General features: G+C 39.2%; 1 protein-coding gene across 1 annotated transcript; it reads right to left on the bottom strand.

Moving 5' to 3' along the window:
* Positions 1-1,747: 1,747 nt before the first annotated feature.
* LOC102251846 (mitochondrial import receptor subunit TOM22 homolog) lies at positions 1,748-2,250 on the bottom strand. The gene is given in 2 exon segments (XM_005858160.2): positions 1,748-1,896; positions 1,898-2,250. Coding segments are annotated over 2 exon segments (408 nt in total). The 3' UTR covers positions 1,748-1,841.
* Positions 2,251-21,454: the final 19,204 nt, after the last annotated feature.

Below are 21,454 nucleotides of genomic sequence, written 5' to 3'. Positions count from 1 at the left end.
GAAAATAATAATAATAAAATAAATAAATAAACAAACAAATAAATGTTTGTGCCTTTGAAGAACTACAGTACTTTGCAAATCAACTTAAGTTTCCCACCATGCTATAGTAGAAAGCAAATAATCCCTTCCGCATCTGTTTAAGACTCCTAAGCAGCATTATAGGAATTATGACATGACAGCAACAAAAACCACAGAATTTTCCCAAGAAACAGGAGAAATTTGTACCTTTGGCCCATAAACAAAGCGATGCCAAACAATACCTGTTTTAACATATAAACATTTGTTTCCATGTCTTGATGGTCAACTTGTCCCTTCAATCTTGTCAAAGAGATTGTAGAGAGAAACTCATATGGGAAGCAGGCTGCATTCGTTTTAAATCTGGTTTTCATTTGGTATAAACTCAATTTTCTGTGTTTATCATATTCTGCTCAATATTAGGCATTTTGGAGATGGTAATAATCTCACTATTTTATAATTAACTATTAACCATGGGTAATTTATTTCTTCAGTTGCATTTTCTATAGTAGTTGTAAAGTACCACAAGCTGTTACAATTTAATTGCCAAGTTAGCCTAGCTGGCATGAATGACTCTTCTTATGTGACTGACATCTACAACTAAAATATCTGCTGGCTAGATAGTCCCATCTATATAATATCAAAACATGGCCTAACCCCTAGTCAATTTCCCCCCTTTGGAGGTGGGGAAGCTGTTTCACATTGGCAATAGTGTCCACTTGCACTCAGCTTATTGCCTTTCATGTGACGCTCTACTCAGCCAGAATGCCAATTTAATTTTCTGATAACTACCACCAAGCTGACTTCAGGAAGAGTACAGAAGGAGGAAAATTCACACTCCTAAACTACTGTCTCAGCTATAAACACAGCCCCATTCCTAATTCCCCACATGAAGAACCTTGGACTGTAGCACTTAAAAAATTTACTGAAGGCTCAAAAATATAAAAAGAGAATTAGAACATACAAAAGAAAAAAATATAAAATGGAAATTTAAGTATTGGTCCTAGAGTCAGTCAGCCACTGCCTGCACTAAGGATCCTCTGCAGCCATTTCCCTCATTAGTCCTCAGTGTGTCACAAGTAGCCAAGGTCATCCTGTCATCTACGGTTATGTGTCTCTATCATGTCCTCCTCAACCAGAGTCTGGTCCTGTTGCCATCAACCAAGAGAGAAGATGAAGCCCTTTCTTCCTCTAATCTAACCTGAGGCCACCTTTATTTTTATAAATCATTTTAAGTATTTAATTACAAAAGTGAGCACTGACTTTCTTTTCTCTTTTAGACACACACACAGGTCTAATGGCCAAAATGTGCAGAGGAAGTGAGCTCCTGCTCTGCCCTCCACAGTACCCATCCTGCGGTTAAAACTGCTGCCAGCCCTCCCTCGTTTCCAACAGACATAGAAATCCACAGTGGCTGCTTTCCAGCTACAGCTGTAATGCATTTTGTGTTTCATATAGTGTGCATGTCAAAACAAAACGGTCGTTAATGGTCAGGGGTACATCCTTCCCACTGGCATCAGTTCCTACTCCACAAGCAGACACTGAGGAGACCTGGTTAGGAGTAACTTAGGGAGAGGCAGGATGGCTGGAGTTGGAGTGACCATCTGCATCGATGCACTGTGCTGTCAGAGTGAGGAGAGAAGTCAGTCAGGAAGGCTTGGAGGGCACAGTTGCAAGTTGGGAGTCTCTCCATGAGACAATGAAGGGGAAATTTTCCCCAACCAGGTTTTTGGTGCCAAAAAAAAGAAAAAGAAAAAAATCAGTTCAAACAGTATTGAATTTGCAAACTTCTCCCACCAAGACAGGTCAAATAGAGCAGTAACAATCTAGATCTTTCCAGGAAGTGAAGGTAGAGCCCCTGGCATTCCTCCTGACAGCCCTGTTAGGCCCTAGGAGTATCTGCCGCTGCTGCAGTTGCTGCTGTTGCTCCATTTGCAACTTCTCAGTCTCAAAGAGAACAGGAAGAACCAGGATCATGAAGGAAGGTGTCCCGATCCATAAGGCTGTCCTGGAAACCTGTACATTTTTTTGAGCCACAAAGAGGGAGAGATCAAAAGTGGCTCCGGCTGCGGACCAGATCCTCTCTGCCGTCAGACCCCAGAGTCTCTCCGAGAGGGTCTCATCGGGCTCATCCTCTTCCAGCTCCTCCTCAGTCTTCTCCACATCACCTTTCGGAAGCAATTTGTCGGGGGGCAGGGAAGCACCTGGACCAGGGGTAGCGACTATGGCAGCCATGGCTGTAGGGGGGACCACCTTTATTCTTTCTCCAGAAGAGATTTCCTAATCCACACTCTCAGAGATCCTTTGGTCCCCCCCTAACCTATGAAAAGTGACAAGTACACATAGTTGACAGTACGGCTCCCAACATCTGGCTTATCCATTTACAAGTGGCATCATATGTGAGGCATTAATGATCCACTATGTGGTAGGCTGTAACAATCCAGTGCAGTTTCATTTCATGGTCTTTCTTTCATGCAGTAAGGAAGAAATTAGACCTATGTGTCCCCTTTGGCATGGTCCTAGTCTCATGATTTCTTGTGAGGAAATCCTATATAATAAAAGGCTAATACGCAAATCAACCGAACAGCGGAACCACTGGTCACTATGATGCATACTGACCACCAGGGGGCAGACACTCAACACAGGAGCTGCCCCCTGGTGGTCAGTGCACTCCCACAAGGGGAGCGCCGCTCAGCCAGAAGCCAGGCTCACAGCTGGCAAGCGCAGAGGTGGTGGCGGGAGCCTCTCCCGCCTCTGCGGCAGTGCTAAGGATGTCTGACTGACGGCTTAGGCCCGCTCCCTAAGCCGTCAGTCAGACATCCCCTGAGGGCTTCCGGACTGTGAGAGGGCGCAGGCCAGGCTGAGGAACCCCTCTGAGTGCACAAATTTTGTGCACTGGGCCTCTAATAACTGAATAAAAAGGCACTCTCATCTCTCAAGAACAATTCTTTTCAATTGAGTACAAAGATTTTTTCCTCCTAACTCTGTAGTAGCCTCATTCTAGAAAGACATAGAATTTATATTTCTAAACAAAATTTATCTCAATTGGAAACATCTGCATTCTGTTTGGTGTGTCCATAAGAACAATGGCTAGGTACTTGTTTGTAACAAAATGATTTTAGAAGTTCATCAAAGGAGCCACACCCAGAACAAAGAGAAGTGAAGACCCATGCGGGAGGCAAAGACCAACAAGTAGTTAGCATAATTATGCAAGAAGTCTACTGGAAGGCTAATGGACTTTGATATTCAGCAAGGGCTGAAAATCAGCATAATAATGCCCTGCTTTTGGCCAAATGGCTGAAAGCAATCCCCTAACCTGGTAATCCTTTTATTGTTTACCAAACTTTACCATTGATATGCCTGTTTGCTTTGCTAAAGGGCAAATGTGTATTCTAGTCAATAAAAGCTAATGGGTCTGGGGATTCAGAGAGCCTCTCCGCTAGAGAGTAAGGTCTCCGCCTGGCTCCTCATGCCTTCTAAATTTATATTTCTTGTGTAGTGTATCTGTTTGTACATCAGCCCCTTCTCTAGATCCTGAATCCTTGCTGGAAAAGGTTGCAGTAGACCCAGGCTTAAGGAAAAATTCCAGGATCCAAGAAACAGCTCACCACTGTCCTAACTGGTTTTCCAGTTTCACCGATTTCCCTGAGGCACCAATTACACTGGTGTGTGATTATAGTCCAGCTGGTTGAAATCTCTGTTGATTTAGTTACCCAGAAGGGCAGTTAGTTCTTACAGAGGCCAAAGTCCAGTGAGAAACATGTTTATGTTTTTCTATTTCAAACAGCACTTCTTTCCTGACAATATTTACTTTATTCTGCTGCAGAAATGTTTATAAATATACCTCCACCTAGAGATATAGGTGGAAATGCAGGCACATTGATATTGTGTGGATATTCAAACAACATATGTGTGAATAAAATAAGAAATATTATCAAGTAAAAACTATTGAATATTAAGAGAAAAATTGCAGTAGTATATAGCCTATGTAAGGCCCTAGATGTGGCCTGATTTGTCTATGAGTGACCTCCTTTGACCAAAATATGTCTATTTCATAATCTTTATAAAAAACCATCTTAGCCCAGCCGGCATGGCTCAGTGGTTGAGTGTCGACTTATGAACTAGGAGGTCCATGGTTTGATTCCTGGTTGGAGCACATGCCCTGGTTGCAGGCTCGATCCCCAATGTGGGGCGTGCAGGAGGCAGCCGATCAATGATTGTCTCTCATCATTGATGTTTCTCTCTCTCTCCCTCTCCCTTATTCTCTGAAATCAATACAAATACCTATCTATCTACCTATCTATCTATCTATCTATCTATAACCATCTTAAAGACCAACAACATAAAATATAACTTAAAAAAAACCTATATTTTTGGATTTATACATTGTTTAAATGTGACCAATTTTTATGAATTATATTTCTTTAAGTTTATTTTGCAATTATGCTCCTAGATTTTTAGGTAAATGCTTAGTTATTAACTTAAAATGTTTTTGCAATGATAAAATTATTTAATCTATGAATTGTCCTCTAAACATAAGAACCACTCCCACTTGTTTTAAGTGTGGTATTACCATTATTATTAATGTCCAAATTATCAGTTATTTCCATTTTAATTTTATTTTTTGGACCCAATAGTTATTTAGGAAGGTGTTTTTAAATTTCAAAGTGGTTAGTTTTTTACTGCATTTTGTGATCTGAGTATGTAGCCAATACAAATTATACCCTTTGCACTATTTCGTTTTCAGCCTAAAATATGACCAATTTTTTGTAAATATTTCATGGTAATATAAAAAAGTAAGTGCTTATATGGTACATGTATATTAATATTTTTATTTTTTTAATATATTTTATTGATTTTTTACAGAGAGGAAGGGAGAGGGATAGAGAGTTAGAAACATTGATGAGAGAGAAACATGGATTCAGCTGCCTCCTGCACAATCCCCACTGGGGATGTGCCTGCAACCAAGGTACATGCCCTTGACCCGAATCGAATCTGGGACGCTTCAGTCTGCAGGCCGACGCTCTATCCACTGAGCCAAACCGGCCAGGGCTATATTAATATTTTTAATAAAATAAAATGTATTAATCATGCAAAAGGGGTTCAATAGAAGATTGAACTGGCAGAAGAATGAATCAGTGAGTTGAGAAAAATGAATCAGTCAATTGTGATCTTCCAGTCTGAGGAGCAGTTTACATCCAGATTCTTTGTCTGTGTTTTCCAAGTTCTGAAATTCTTGCTACCCTATACTTACCAAATTCCATCTATTCTGCCCTTGTAACGTAAGACCTTCACATTTTTAATGTTTAGCCAGTTTAGGGTCTTTACCATGGCCAAGTATCATAGGAAAAGACAATCAGCACATGCAGCATGTTCTGCAACCTCTTTCTCAGCTTCTGTTTCTTTTTAGTCCCCCAGGCTACCTTCTCACCCTAGGACCTAAGTCATCTGCACTCTCTCAACTGCTCTTTGCAGATACAGGCAAAAAAAATTTTTTTTTAATTAATTTCTTTCTTCAACTAATAGTTTTGCAAGTAAATTACAGTTTGACCCTTGGCTCAATACTTTGGAAATATTTTTAAATCATACAAATAGCTGCTCCAACCAGCTTTTCTGTGCCTTTCAGTAAACAACTAAGTTTGTAATCTGGGCAAAGCAGATTAAACATGTGTGTGTGTGTGTGTGTGTGTGTGTGTGTGTGTGTGTGTTCTATGAAATAGGGTTAGAAAACACGTGTAGTCATTGATTTGACATGTGACCCAAGCCTCTTGTCACATGTCACATTTCTCTGGTATTGTTCCCTTTTGTTCTTTAGGAAAGTGCTTATCCACTATTTATAATGATCTTGCTTTATAATGTTATACCTTCCTTTCCCAAAACCTATTTATATACCGCTAAATCAAGCTGTGGTAAGACACCACTTTTTCATTTGACTCTGATTCTACATAATAATTTCCCATTTGAAACAACAATTATTTTATCAAGAAGAAACAGCTGCAAACACAGCAATTCCTCTGAACTACCATTAACACATGTTCCCTGCTGTCAAGCCAGATGTTTAGCTCTAAATACTGAGCTTTCTGTTTAAATGAGTAGGAAGCCTGGAGATGAGTAGAGACTGGCTGCACTCCCCCGAGATGGGGGTGCAGCCCCTGTGCCAGGCTCTCTGATACTGGAAACACTGGAAATACCCTTCCCATCATTCTTTGCCTCTTGGCCCTATTCTCCCTGGACTTCTTGTCACTACTTCCTTGTTAAGTTCTCAGAAGCCAGTTGTATCACCTGAGTTCTACTGTTTAGATTCCTCATTCTAGAAGATCATTGCAGTGTTACAAAAAGTCATAGAGTCAAAATTACTAATGCATGAATGTTCATAGCTTCTTTCCCACTCCCACAAGCAAAGTAAAACTCTGTAGTTATTAATTCTCTAGGCATTTTCCCACTTACCTTTCTCTTGGACCTTATTAGAGATGTGGGGGCAGGAGGAAGGAAGTCAGACTTGTTGATTGTGTTGAAAAGCTGTGGTTGGGAGTTGACAGTGGGGGAGAGAGTTTTCAGGAGCAGCTGCTTCCATGTGGAAAATATTGAGAATGGCAGAGGTTTAGACAGAGGGTTTTTCAGTGCATTAGCCATGCCTGCTAAAATTTATATGAGAATTATGATTATAAAATAGAAGGTAATGTTTTGAACTGGGGTAGGATAAAGAGATTGGAGGGAGTGTAAAGATGCTACTGTTCTCATTTTTTAGCAGAAAGTCATTAGTCATTGATGATATATCCAATTAAAATGTGTGTGTGTGTGTGTGTGTGTGTGTGTTTTAAAAAGGACAGTGAATCCAGCCTTTTAACATGTTAGAGTATTTAGAGTCCTGCAGGAAATAATATATTTTATGGCAAAGAAATATTTATTTACAGCCCTAGCTGGTTTTGATCGGTGGTTAAAGCATCGGCCAACAGACTAAAGGTTCTTGGGTTCAATTCCAGGCATGTACCTGGGTTGCAGGCTCAATCCCCACCCCAGTCAAGACCTGGGGCATGTGAGGAGGGCAACCAATTGATGTGTCTCTCTCTCATTGATGTATTTCTCTCTCTCCTTCCTTCCACTCTAAAAATCAATAAAAAAATATCCTTGGGTGAGGATTAACAACAACAACAAAATTATTTCCAGTTCAACAGTTTCTTTTAATTTTTCTTTCTTTGTGAAATTCTATTATTTGAATTCCCTGAAACAAGTATGAGACTAGACTAATTTTTCTTTTTAAAATGTGTGTGTGGGGGGGGGGGATGACAATATGATAATAGTGATTAGTTAAGGATGGCAGGAATATGGATGATTATTATTTTTTCTTTGTGCTTGTCTTAGTCCATTTGGGCTGCTACTACAAAATATCACAGACTGGGTAGCTTATAAACAACAAAAACTTATTTCTCACAGTCTGGAAGCTGAAAGTCCAAGGTCAAGGCACCTGCCCTTCGGGTGAGGACCCTCTTCCTGGTTCATAGCTGGCACCTTCTGGCTATGTCCTCACATGGTGGGAGAAGCAGGGGGTCTCTCTTTTAAGAACACTAATCCTTCAGGAGGGCTCCAGCATCATGATGTAATCATCTCCTAGAGGCTCACCTCCTAACACCATTCATTACACTGTGGGTTAGTTGGGGGCGGGGGACACAAACATTCACAGCATATTTGCTAACTATCCAAAAATTAAATTATAAAATTAAAATGATGGAAATACCCAATGTTGCTATTATACATTCCCTAAGTTAATATGTTTTATTTCATGGAAGTTTTAGGAAGATGATAATACAAAGCATTGTTTTCCACAGTACCCTTCAACCAAAGATGATTTTTACAGACATACATTAAAAAGTATCACCGATTCCAAGATAAATTAGTATTTATCCAAAGGTTGGCATATACAGAGTTAGAGAAATAGCATCAGTAATTGCTGTGCCTAAAACACTCTGAGGAAGGGAAGCAGTCCAGGAATGTTAAGGGATTTCAGAACTCAGATGAAAATTACCCCAGCAATGAAATAAGTGCCTAAAAAATAAATAACTAACAGATAACTTATTTCATACCTCAGGACTCCAGTCTATAAAATAGGGGTAATAATTTCTCTTTATATTAAACAGCATTAGGAGGTTAAGGGAGTGCTGCATGGTGATACTCAAGTTCTTAAGAGAACTCAACAATGGCGGTCTGGAGTAGTGGTCACTTTGAGATTTTCATCAGACTTATGTTTCAGAATCTATTGTCTCCCATAAATTAATATTCTATATTTTCAGAGCATATGCTGTTGTATGTATAGGATATGTAAACAAACAAACAAATATTAAAACCTCTCTGTTTTTCTTTCATATCCTCATTCACCTGTATTTTACATTTTTTCCCTTCATCCATTTTTAAAAATATTTTTCTATTAGTTTTCCCTTGCAGTTCATTTATTACTGGCTCTTGTCAGCCAATATTGTCTGTCTCTTAAGTAAATGTGCATTTTTTAAGTTTAAAAAAATACATCTGTAGAAACCCTACTGAAATTTAACCACTCTGTAACTGTCTTTTTTTATATAAAGCCATTCACAGCAACACTCAGATGGAAAACTGACTCTCTAACTGGCTTCCCACTTTCCCACCCTCACAGATAATTGGCAGGTGGTGCCATGGCTCTGTCTTCCTAACCTCTCTCCCATCTGCCCCTCTACTCCTCCACCTCCAGGCCCTGTACCCCTGCCCTCCCACTGCAGTTCCCTCCAATTTGATCTTCTCTTTTCAGTCTCTGTGCTTTCATCCCATTTCACTCTTCTCACAGCTGAGAGATTACTTTTTTTCCCAAAAACAAATCTGACCTTTTGCAGCCCTGTTTAAAACCCTTCAATAGCTCTGCACTATGGGGCAGGATTAAGTCCAAACAACTGGCACTGTGGGCCCTCTCTACTCTAAGCCTCATTTTTCTTGAAGTCACTCTCTCATCCTTTATCCTAAGCAATTTCAGTGCCCATAAAACACCCTGGGAACTGTGGACAATTCATACATCTATGCTTTTGCTCATATTTTTCCCTCTGCTGAACACTGATTCATCTTTTAAGATTTGATTCAAAGGCATACATGAAAGATGCCAATGTCACCAGAAGTCAGGGAAGTGGAAATTAAAATGTTTTACCCTTATCTGACAATACAAATATTAAAATATTCTACTTCTGGTTTCTGGTTTTGTATCTAAGGAGCTTGGAAGTCACCACTCCATCCTAACAAGTAAAAAGACTGAGAAAGAGACTGAAAAATCAACTATTCTTCTTGGATCCATGAGAGAAGAGGACACAGGGAAAACCACTGCCCCCAAGAGTAGAGACAAACTGGAGAATACAAGGAGTCATGGCTCACCGGAGCGAAGACTCACAAGCAGAAACCGCCAGAGGAAACAGTGCCAACGTAGGAAAACCTGGATTGTAATTGACAAATTGCTGGGGATTCAATGTACACAAGTCTGAGAGTTAAAAACTCCAGAGGGACCCACTCATAGGGGAGCCCCACACTTTTGTGGCTTTTACCTCCAAAAGCTTGACCAGGTTCTCATAGTGAATACTGGAGAGAAATCCCCTCATGTTTGGGGCAGAAGGAGGGGGAAAAGAACAAGGTTGAAATGCCAGAGCACTCTTCTTCACAAGGCCTGCCCTCAGGAGAAACTAGTCAACCGGAGCCTAACCTAATGGGATATATATTACCAGAGCCTAACTAATCTGGGAGACAGGAAATAGTCAATTCCAGCCCACCTAATAGCCAATTCTAGCCATCCTGTCCCACAGAAAAGGGTGGAAAAATTGAGAAACACTTGTGTAGTTCACAGGCCAGAGGCATATTTTCAGTAAAAAACTGAGACCTAGTCCTAGAACTATAGAATGCTTCCCTCCCCAGAAACCTCACCACCACATTACTGAAGACCTGTATACAGCAGATCCCTTTACCCAGTATGTCATGTCCATCTATCAAGAAAAGAATTTCAGGGCATACCAAAAGGCCAAAACACAATTTGAAGAGATAGAGCAAGCATCAGAACTAGACATGGAAGAGATGTTAGAATTATCAGATTGGGGATTTAGAACAAATATGATTAACATTCTAAGGGTTCTAATGGGTAAAGTAGACAGCATGCATGAGCAGATGGACAATAAAAGCAGAGATATGAAAATCCTGAGAAAGAAATGAACAGAAATGCTGGAGATCAAAAGCACTGTAACAAAAATGAAGCCTGCCTTTGATGAGTTTATTAGTAGATTGGACAGGGTTTAGGAAAGAATCTCTGAACTTGTGGATATATCAATAGAAACCTCCCAAAATGAAAGACAAACAAAAAAAAAAGATTGAAAAAATAGAACAGAATATCCAAGGACTGTAGGACAATACAAAAGATGTACCATGTGCATAATGGGAATACTAGAAAGAGAACAGAGAAAGGAACAGAAGACATATCAGAAACAATAATGACTAAGAATTTCTCCAAATTAATGTCATCCACCAAACAGATATTTCTACTCCCACCAGACTGCAAGCTACTTGAAGACAGTAGCCTTACCTCACTTGCTTTTGTGACCCTATGTCCTAGGTCAGCATCTGGCAAAGAATAATGGGGGAATCTTGGTGTTTGATGAATGAGCAAATGAATGAATGAATAGATGGATGGGTAAAGGGTCTTCATTCAGGTAACTTTGGTTGTAAAAGTACAAAATAATTCTGATATAAGACATGCTTTTTTTTCTTTGTGTTGTGTAATGATAAAAGCACAGATTTCAACAATTTGGGTGGGGAAAATATTATGGCTAACTCTATAATTTTCAGTTGCAGAAACTCAAAGGCACAACAATCTAATGAAGGCTCAGATATGACATTAAACACAAGCACTTTCTAGCATGTTTAATCCAAAGTATGGACTTGTGAATTACATACAGCTTTTAATGTGCTTTTAACACCATTTATTGCCACGCCTACCACTCCATTATATAGAGAACTATCTTCTAAATTACACTTGCATGTTCTCAAAGCTATTCTGAAGTTGTAGTAAAAATGCTATAATATTAAATATCTGAAATTTTATTTTCTCAAAGTATTTTTTTGCTCCCTTAATTAGCTTAACCAATAGAGCTAATTACCACTTGGTTTTCATTATAATCTTGGTAATTATTGTCCTGAAGTTTTCTTCCCAGGCACATAGCTTGTGCTCCTTCCATTATTCATTTCCCAACATCCCTTGAGATAAATTCGCCAGTGCTATAAATCTGGAAATCCCTATGTTCTCTTTGACAAATAATAGCTCCTTAACTCCAAAACTTCAAGGAAAACACCTCAGAAAGAGCTTTACTGTCTGCTACGTTCTGTTACTCCATGCTTCTCTAAAAGCTATTATCACCATAATGGGGTAAGTTTATTTAGTATGCTAGTAAGTGAAAAAACAGGCATAGGATTTGCATGGGAAGACGGGAAAATACAGAACATTCCCACCTATCATAATTGTGAAAACTTTGTGGCATGGGAAGATGAAAATGTAAGGTTTGGTATTGTAGTTCAGATAAGTCAGCATATTTTGGTTGTTGCAGTTTATGGGGCAGCTATGAATCTAGATATGGGCTTGCCTCTCACCTTGGCACTTTATCTGAAAGTATTTAGGCAATGAGAAGACTGGATTCAAATGACATTTGTACCCATGTGAGAATTATTCCTACATGAAAACTTGCTCACTGATTTTGAATTCAGTTGTGTTTGTTTGGAGTGAGTTTTGGGAATATTTTTCTTTAGGGTTAGTTCCAGAATAGACATAGGGTAGGAGCAGCTGGTCAGTGCAAGAGGCAGTCCCAAGGGGGCAGGACCCAGCTATACTGCACACAAGTACAAATCTTGTGTGAAGATTTGTATCTGGTTGGCCCTTTTTCCACAGGGGAGGCTGGACAAGTGTTTTATTCCAGGCTGGAGAAACAAGCTCATGGCAACATTGAGCAGTTCAAATCTCCCTTCTCCAATAAGGTCTATTGCAACTATAACCTGTCTTCTTTACTACTTTGATGCATAATAATGCACTCCAAATACAACTTTCTTCCATCAGGATCCACACATAATTTGCCAGTCCCAGTTCAAAATAGAAGTGTGAGGCCCCTTGTCTAAAAATTATAAAGAATTTCAAGACAGCAACAGCAAAGCATTAAACCAAACAGATCCCTCTAAGCTTGGGGCTTTGTGTAGCTGCTTGGGTTGCACACCAATGAAGCTGGTCCTATCTATAATGATGGAATTATTTTAAATGCACTGTCAAATATGGCAGCCACAAACCATGTGGCTTTTGTACACTAATGTAATATAACCAATGCAATTGTGACTTTTGTTTCTACAATCTTGAACAACTTTTCTAAGACTCAGAGATGTTAAGCCTTCAGATCTAGGTAGGGAAAATCCTAAGAGAAAATTGGTGTAAAGTACTACTAAAGTCTTAAATTACGCATCTGCTTAGAAATGAATTTAATTGAGAGCATTTTAGAAATTACAGTAAAAATATTTGTTTTGAAATTGTAGAAGCTAAAATATTACCGCTGAAAATTGAAATAGCTGTACATTATTGGCAGATAGACTAGCCATTGATCTCAACATGGGAATTCTCATCAGAACCTGTTTTCCCACCCAGAAAATGGGCACATTTTGTGATCCAAGTTATTACACATTAATCATCGGTGATGAAGGGAACTATACAAATAAATGTGTTTAAGTAATGAACAGTGTTTATATGGTCTATGTTTCTAGCTAGAAGAAAAGAGCTACAAATCATAGATTTAACCCTGAGGGGGTAGGGGGGGACTCAGAAGTCAGGATTGAGAGATTATTGTAGTTTGGAAAGGTTGCAACCTTTTGTTTGGTTTTCAAAGCTCAGATCCAAAGGCTAAAAACTCAGCGATTATTTTCTCTTGATGTCAGTTGGTTCATTTTCTGTAAAGGTTCAATTTGTAGCTAGAGAGAATCATTGCAATTTGAGTAATTATATACTGAGCTGTAGGGTAAAACTAAAATTGGGGTTGATTGAGCGGGTTGGAAACAGAGCAAGCTCCTTCTTGCCATAAGAATTACAGATTCTTATGTTGCAAAACATGGCAGTACAAGCAAACATTTCCAATGAATTAAAGTTATTTGATAGGAAGTAGGCAAAAATAAATAATAAATAAATAAATAAATACACACACACACACACCCCAAAACCAACAACAACTCCACTTCATTCATAATAGGAGAGCAGCAAATTAAAATTATACCAAGGTATCACTTAAAAATCTGTCAGATTGATAAAAGTTTGACAACACACTGTGTTGGCAAGGTTATGATAAAACAAGCCCCCTCATACATGTTGATGAGAGTATGAACTGGCACACAAACCTAGAGAAAAATTCAGCAAAATCTATGAAAATTGCAAAGTAAAAGTGTGCATGACTTCTGACACACTGACACACCAATTCCACTTCTGGGATTTTATTCTATAAGAATATCTATACCAGCCGTGGGCAAACTATGGCCCGCGGGCCGGATCCGGCCCGTTTGAAATGAATAAAACTAAAAAAAAAAAAAAAAAGACCATACCCTTTGATGTAATGATGTTTACTTTGAATTTATATTAGTTCACACAAACACTCCATCCATGCTTTTGTTCCGGCCCTCCGGGTCCAGTTTAAGAACCCATTGTGGCCCTCGAGTCAAAAAGTTTGCCCACCCCTGAACTCATATGAAATGATATGTACAAAGTTATTTTTTAAATTGAAATACAATTCACATGTAAAAGTCACCATTTTAAAATATATAATTTATTGATTTCTAGTATATCCATAAGTTATGCAACTATCAAGCACTATCTAGTTCCAGAACATCCTTATTACCCCTAAAATAACCCTGTACTCATTAGCAGCCACTTCTCACTCCTTCCACTGCAGCCACTAATGTGCCCTGGCCAGGAATGAAACCCACCACCTTTTGGTGTACAGGACACCTTGATTTTTTTAACCCTGGCAAATGGAATATCTATTCAAAAATTTTGTAGAACATGTGGTAATGACAGTTACCATTTATTTGGGTGGCTCCAAGCATGGCTGATCTGGGAGTATCCCACAGTGTCCCACATTAAGAGGGTATATTTTAAGGAAACAATCCTAATATATATAAAAAGCCAGGTGCCGTCACGACCGGACGGACGACCAATCAGCAGGCTAGGGAGTTGAGGGAGTGGGAGCTGTGGACCCCCGGCCACCCATGGCACAGCGGCGGGAGGAGGGAGCTGTGAGCCCAAATGACCAAAGGACCGGTCCGGCTCTCACAGCGAGGTGGGGTGGGGCCGCAGAGGCTGAGGAGCCTTGCGGGGTGGGGAGCTGTGAGCATGGAGCTTCCCTGGGTGGCTGAGGCGGAGGAGCCTTGCGGGGTAGGGGCGGTGGACACGAGGTGAAGGAGCGGGACAGGGCTGTGAGTATGGAGCTTCGCAGGGTGGTGAGGTGAAGGAGCATTGTGGCCGTGGCTGAGGCCAAGGAGCCTCGTGGGGCGGGGGCTGTTAGGGTGGAGCTCCGCGGGGCAGTGGAGGTGAGGTGGAGGAGTGGGGCGGGGGCTATGAGCACGGAGCTTCGCGGGGCAGCAGAGGAGTGTCTTGGGGCTTGGGCAGCTGAGGCCAAGGAGCCTCCAGGGTGGGGGCTGGGAGCATGGAGGTTCACGGGGCAGGGGCCATGGAGGTGGAGGAGCGACGCTGGGCGGTGGACATGGCCCTGATTGCAGCTAGGCCTAGGGCTCCTAACCGTGCACGGTTTAATCGTGCGCTGGGCCTCTAGTTAAATAATATTTTATTTTTATGAGCATAGCGTATACGTAATCAAATTCAAATTCATTTAACAATGGCTAAATTGATAACAAAAATATGTGGCACAAAAGAGTTAATAGTAGTTTCTAACAAAGTTTTTGGATACAGAGCATCAACATTAGAATGTCTGGTAGTGCTAGCTAAAAATAAAGATCCCCTCAGACCAATTTAGTCAGACTCTCTAAATCTTGAGCCCAGGATTCTGCATTTTAGAGACATCTTTATGTTATTCTTTCACATGTAAAAATGTAAACAATTTTGGCCTAATACAGTACACAGAAAGATTTTAAAAAACTAATAGTTAATTCCTACTATACTTCATATTAGTTACATTATCTTCTAAGTTTTATCTATGAAGGAATTATCCTTCAAAAGTTTATCCTTTTTAAAACATCTGAGTTTAGCCTGACATTGAGGGGAACAACTTCAGTCCTCTGATGGGTCAAAATAGTTGCTAAAGCTCTAGCTATACCATGGACATCTCACAAAGCAAGGGTGGTGTAGGGAGGGAGAAAGAAGTTCCAGAAAACATTCCATTTACAGATTACATATTCCATATATTTTATAGTCACCTGTTCATTCTTAGCTGCAGGGGAGGCTGAAAAGCAGTGCTCAGTTAAAATTCAGTGTTCTACAATAAGAAAGAGGGAGAGAATGGATATTTGGTAGGCAAAAACAGCCCCTGCCACATGCTTTATAGGGAATGTAACATCCTATATAATAAAAGCCTAATATGCTAAGTGTCTGGTTACCCAGTCATCCATTCAACTAATCAAAGTGTATTATGCTAATGATACACTAAGGCTGCTCAATCACTCACTATGATGTGCACTGACCACCAGGGGACAGACACTCTAACTGGTAGGTTAGCTTGCTGCTGGGGTACAGCTGATAGGGACTGAGCAAGATGGGATGGACACGCCCTGGAGCCCTCCCGCAGTCCCTCCCCGGCTAGCCAACCTCCTGCATCCCTCCCTGGCCCCAATCATGCAACAGTGGAATCCCTTGGCCTGGCCTGCGTCCTCTTGCAATCTGGGCTGAGGGACCCCCTTCCCCAAGTGCATGAATTTCGTGCACCGGGCTTCTAGTAGTAGATAAGACTGTTGGATGGGGTAACAGAAGCCAGACTTTGAATCTAGACCCTGCAACTTATTAGTTATGTGTCCTTGGAAAAGCAGTAACTAAAACTCTTTAAGTATCAGATTTCTCATCTGTAAATACAAAGCAGTTTGCTAATAACAGAAAATAATATATGTAAAGCACCAGGCACACAAAACGTGTTCAATGAATCACTGTTATTTTATCTGTGATTTATTTGAGACTTGATGACTTTAAAAAAAGACTTTTTCTGCCTTTAATGAGTTAACAAAATTGTTGAATTGGAGAAAGAAACATATACACCGATAAAAGCTGATGAGATTATAAATTTATTCTTTTCCAATTTCACTAATATACAAGTAATACAATGGTCAGCAAGATTATCTTCAAGTATAAAATAAAATAGAACTTTATTGTTGTATTTACTTTTTCTTTGATATATAGTCTACAGAATTTAACAGGTGTTAAATCAAACCCTATTCCCTCTCAATTTACCTGCTCTAATAATGTAGAAATAGACATATTCTCTATGGGTTTAAAAGTGAGATTTTCAAGATTTGGTCTTTTGAGAAACCAGGAAATAAATCCCAAGAGATCATAACACTCCAAATTAAAATAAATGTGGAAAGGGAGGAATTTCTAATTTATTTATTTTTTTATTGAAGTGAGCACAAATAGTAGAGTTGGCAATAATGTGAATTCAACTTTTTCTATTAGGAAGTTTAAAGAGGAGGAGAAACTGAAATGTGTGAGAAATTCAGGTTGTAATGAGTTTTCATACTTGTTTCAACTCGATGAATTTACTCGTCAAACTACTTGCCTTTTCTGTGATATTTTCACCTCTACTGCTCTCCTTTGTAGATTTGCTTCATATGGATTCCTTTCTGAAAATGAAAGAGGACAGAATAAAATGTGAATGTTAAATCAATGACAAAATTTTTGTATTTTCATTTGGATTTAACTTCTCATAGGCCAGATTTAATGTTCTCTCCTGAAATTGTGATGACTATCATGGTTATGTTTATTAAGGTAAGAATTAACTATAGGTTCCCCAAACTAGAGTAGACTCAAACATTATATAATCTAACGCTATAGTCCTTCCAATGCTTGAGATCGATTTTATAGGATTACTCTCTCCCCTCTCCCCAACCCCACATCCCTGATCCATGACCACATACTTTGAGTGCCAGAGCATTTTTTCTTTGTCAAGACAAGCCATTCCTGCTATGATGACTAGAAAGCTCCATATTTATTTGATCTCTTCCACTCTCAAGCTCCCACTCACTTGTCCTAATTCTCCCTAATGCAGACATGCAGAAAAAGCTTAATCCCTTTTCTACCTGGAAGCCTTTAAAAATAGTATTTAAAGATATACAATCATTGCATCACTCTGACATTTCTCCTCCAGACCAGTTCCTTTAACTGTTCTCCTAAGCTGTTTTTGAGCCCTTCATTTTGGTGGCTCTTCTAAGGGAACTCTGGTTTGTCTGCACACACAGATTTGTTAGAACCTTCTGCCCATATTTATAGGGCCTCTTAGAAATGGACTGCAAGGACAAAAGAAGACTGAAGACTGAGCCCTGAGGCACTTGAACATTCAAATGTTGGGGAGTATAAAGAGGAAATAGCAAAGGAGACAAAGCAGGTGAGTAAGCTCCCTGAAAAAGCAAGAGAGAATGGTGAGCCAAAAGCCATGTGAAGAGAGTGTGTCAAAGATAATGGAGCGACAAACTCTCAAAGTTGATCAAAGGACTTACAGCTGCAATAGAAGTGGCATGCTCTACTCCAGTGATGGCGAACCTTTTGAGCTCGGCGTGTCAGCATTTTGAAAAACCCTAACTTAACACTGGTGCCGTGTCACATACAGAAATTTTTTGATATTTGCAACCATAGTAAAACAAAGATTTATATTTTTAATATTTATTTTATATATTTAAATGCCATTTAACAAAGAAAAATCAACCAAAAAAATGAGTTCGCGTGTCACCTCTGACATGCGTGTCATAGGTTCGCCATCACTACTAAGCAGACTAGACAAAGGGGAAAGGGTCACACAGTCCCTGAAGTGGTCTTAGACCAGGGGTCCTCAAACTACGGCCCGCGGGCCACATGCAAATACAAATATTGTATTTGTTCCCGTTTTGTTTTTTTACTTCAAAATAAGATATGTGCAGTGTGCATAGGAATTTGTTCATAGTTTTTTTTTAAACTATAGTCCGGCCCTTCAACGGTCTGAGGGACAGTGAACTGGCCCCCTGTTTAAAAAGTTTGAGGACCCCTGTCTTAGACCATTTAGCCAGGCATTGCCAATGTCTCATGTGACCAAAGTGGTTAAGAAGGGAGGTGGCAGGTTCTAAGAAAGCACATTGCCTTGTCCTGCAGAAAGTGGTATAACCAGACGAAGACCAGAGTGGGACCTTTCTTGCCCAAATCTAAGAGAAGAACTCATGACTTATTCCTGCTTATAGAATTGTTGCAAATATTAATTGGACTGATTCATATAAAGAAGAACATAGAATAGTGCTTGGCACAGGGTAATAATTCAGTAAATATTTATCTGATGCTATAGAAGTTAATATTCACTGTGTCCAGCACAGTAAACTGTTATGTAGTAGAAAATCAATACATTTTAAGTGATTTTTAAAATAATATATTTATTATTTTCGCTGGTATTTTATTTTATTTTTAAAAATATATATTTTATTGATTTTAGAGAGGGAGAGGGAGAGAGAGATAGAAACATCAATGATGAGAGAGAATCATTGATCGGCTGCCTCTTGCACACCCCCCACCGGGGATCGAGCCCGCAACCCAGGCATGCGCCCTTGGCCAGAATCAAACCTGGAACCCTTCAGTCCGCAGGCCGACGCTCCATCCATTAAGCCAAATCAGCCAGGGCTCGCTGGTATTTTAGATGCTCATTGAAGAGGATTCAAATTTAAGATTTTAACTGCAAAAAAAAGGTTATGCTATATTTAAAACCACTGTGTGTGTGTGTGTGTGTGTGTGTGTGTGTACCCTGATGACTAACATGTTGGATCACTGATTGCTCCTCTAAGAAAGCATAGAATTTTTTAAAATAATTCTTTATTGTTGAAAGTATTACATATGTCCCCTTTTTCCCCCTTTGACTCCTTCCAGCCTGTTCCCCCCACCCCCAGACTTTCAGCACCCTATTGTCTGTGTCCATAGGTTAGGCATATATGCATACAAGGTCTTTGGTTGATTACCTTCCACCTACCCACCCTCCCCCGCCTTCCCTCTGAGATTCCACACTCTGTTCCATGAGGAAGAATATAATTTTTTATGTAATTGACCTAAGCTACCTAGCAGATTTACTGGAGCCTCACCAGATTGATTAGCCTGTGAACTGGGAATTTGGAACCAATGTTAATCATCCCAAGGGCAATTAATAGTAAGAGGGAAGTGCAGCAAAAGCATTTTAGTTACAGAATAAGATAGCCTCAGGCTCCATATTCCTATCTCAGCCTTGTCAAGGGAACATTCTGAACTCCTTTTCTGCAAAATATTGCTTGTCATTCAGACATGTCCAATGCCTTAGCAACACAAAAGGAACCCAAGGAAAGCCAAATGTCGCATTTGGATTGTTCATGATTTGATTGGTACTATGATTTAGTAAATTATGTTTTTTGAGCTTTCTTCTTTTTTTCTGTTTGTTTAAAGCCAAGGACTAAATGTAGCAATAAAAATTTAAATTACCTTGGCTCTTGTTTGAAATGCTCAGTATTCCACAAATGCTGTTCTTCACTCTAGTGCCAGGGAGAAGAGCAAAAATAGTCGACAATGATTCTGTATTACTGATTCACTCTACTCATTAGATTATATTGAAATATTATGACCTGCTGGGCTCAGAGAGTTATTCTGTTTTTGCCTCCAGCCATTTCAAGTAATTTTTGCTACTATATAACAAAAATATAAATTTATTTGGAGTAAGACTTCCTAGTTGGAAATAATAACTTTTAGATAGGAAATTAAACTCTTCACTAAATAATGTGAAATTATCATCAAAATTACATTTTATGAATAATTTATCAATACCATTTCAGCTGTTTAGCTATTTTGGTATTGCTGAACTCTAGTAATTGCTGGTTTAATTGTATTCTCTTGAGTTCAGCAGAAAAAAATAAAATCAGGTCACATGTTTTTACTGTAAAATATTATCTTGTTAGACAAAAAAAAAATGACTAAATAAAAAAAACTCCAGGAAAGTATTTTTTGGTAAAGATATTCTAAAATGTTATTATGTTAGCACTGCTACTTCAATTTTTGTAGAATTTCTTTAATTAGGACAAAACAAAAGTTTTCCCCAACATAGTCCCAATATAGCTTTCATGTTGTATATTTCAGGAATTTTTCTATATTTATTTTATTTTATTTTTAATATATTTTTATTGATTTCAGAGAGGAAGGGAGAGGGAGAGATAGAAACATCAATGATGAGAGAGAATGATTGATCAGCTGCCTCCTGCACGCCCCCTACTGGAGACCCATCCTGCAACCTGGGCATGTGCCCTTGACAGGAATCCAACCAGGGACCCTTCAGTCCGCAGGCTGACACTCTATCCACTGAGCAAACTGGCCAGGGCTATATTTATTTTAAATTAAATGCATGATCAGTGCAAAAGACACCAGTTTCTGGTTGAATTATTTATTTTTGCCCTCTGTTTAAAGAGGGTAAAAACAATGTGCTAGTCTTACTGACTTGCCTAGGGCTTCAAACAGATGCACACATTCATATCTATTTCAATGCAGTAAAAGTGTTATAGGTCATCATGGATATGATAAAAACAAATACATTCTAGTTTTATAAAGCATTATCTCACTGACTCATTGGCAACATCTTAAAATGATTTTTACCATACTTAAAGTGATTGAAGTTATTCATTCTCTCTTAGAAATCTTGCCCCATTTCCCACATATCAGAAAAATAAAATATGTTAAATTTTTATTATTATTCTTCCTGTATTTGCTCTCATGGGGCCATCTAAATTATTATTCCTTTATCAACATTTGTGTGCTTTGCTGAGTTTTATCTCTAACTTTTTTTAACTACGAATTTATGAAAGTATAGTACTCAGTGGGAAAGGATCCTTGGAGTGTTGGGACTCTCAGGAGGGCTGTAGGGGTTGAGGAGTGAGGGGAACAGGGGAAATGAACACAAATTAAATAGAAGAACATTATCCTGCATAGAAGCTTTGAAGTCAGCATCTTAACAGTATTATCACTGGCAACAGCCTGGTATTATCATTTATCTTTGCCATACTTCTTTGTGGTCCTAAATGTCTAGATATTCCAATTGGGTTGATGTGCTACTGGGAGACACACAGAAAGAGAGAAAAAAAAACTAATATTATTGAGCACCTACAGGTGACAGGCACTATAAAGATACTTTCACAATTCCATATCTCATTTGGCCACCATTATCATCCTCTAAAACTCATATTATCTTCATTTTAC

This window comes from Myotis brandtii, unplaced genomic scaffold (assembly GCF_000412655.1).
Source record: "Myotis brandtii unplaced genomic scaffold, ASM41265v1 scaffold115, whole genome shotgun sequence".
NCBI classification, from domain to species: domain Eukaryota; kingdom Metazoa; phylum Chordata; class Mammalia; order Chiroptera; family Vespertilionidae; genus Myotis; species Myotis brandtii.
Note: the sequence above shows the minus strand (reverse complement) of the source record. Positions and strands in the feature narration are given on the sequence as shown.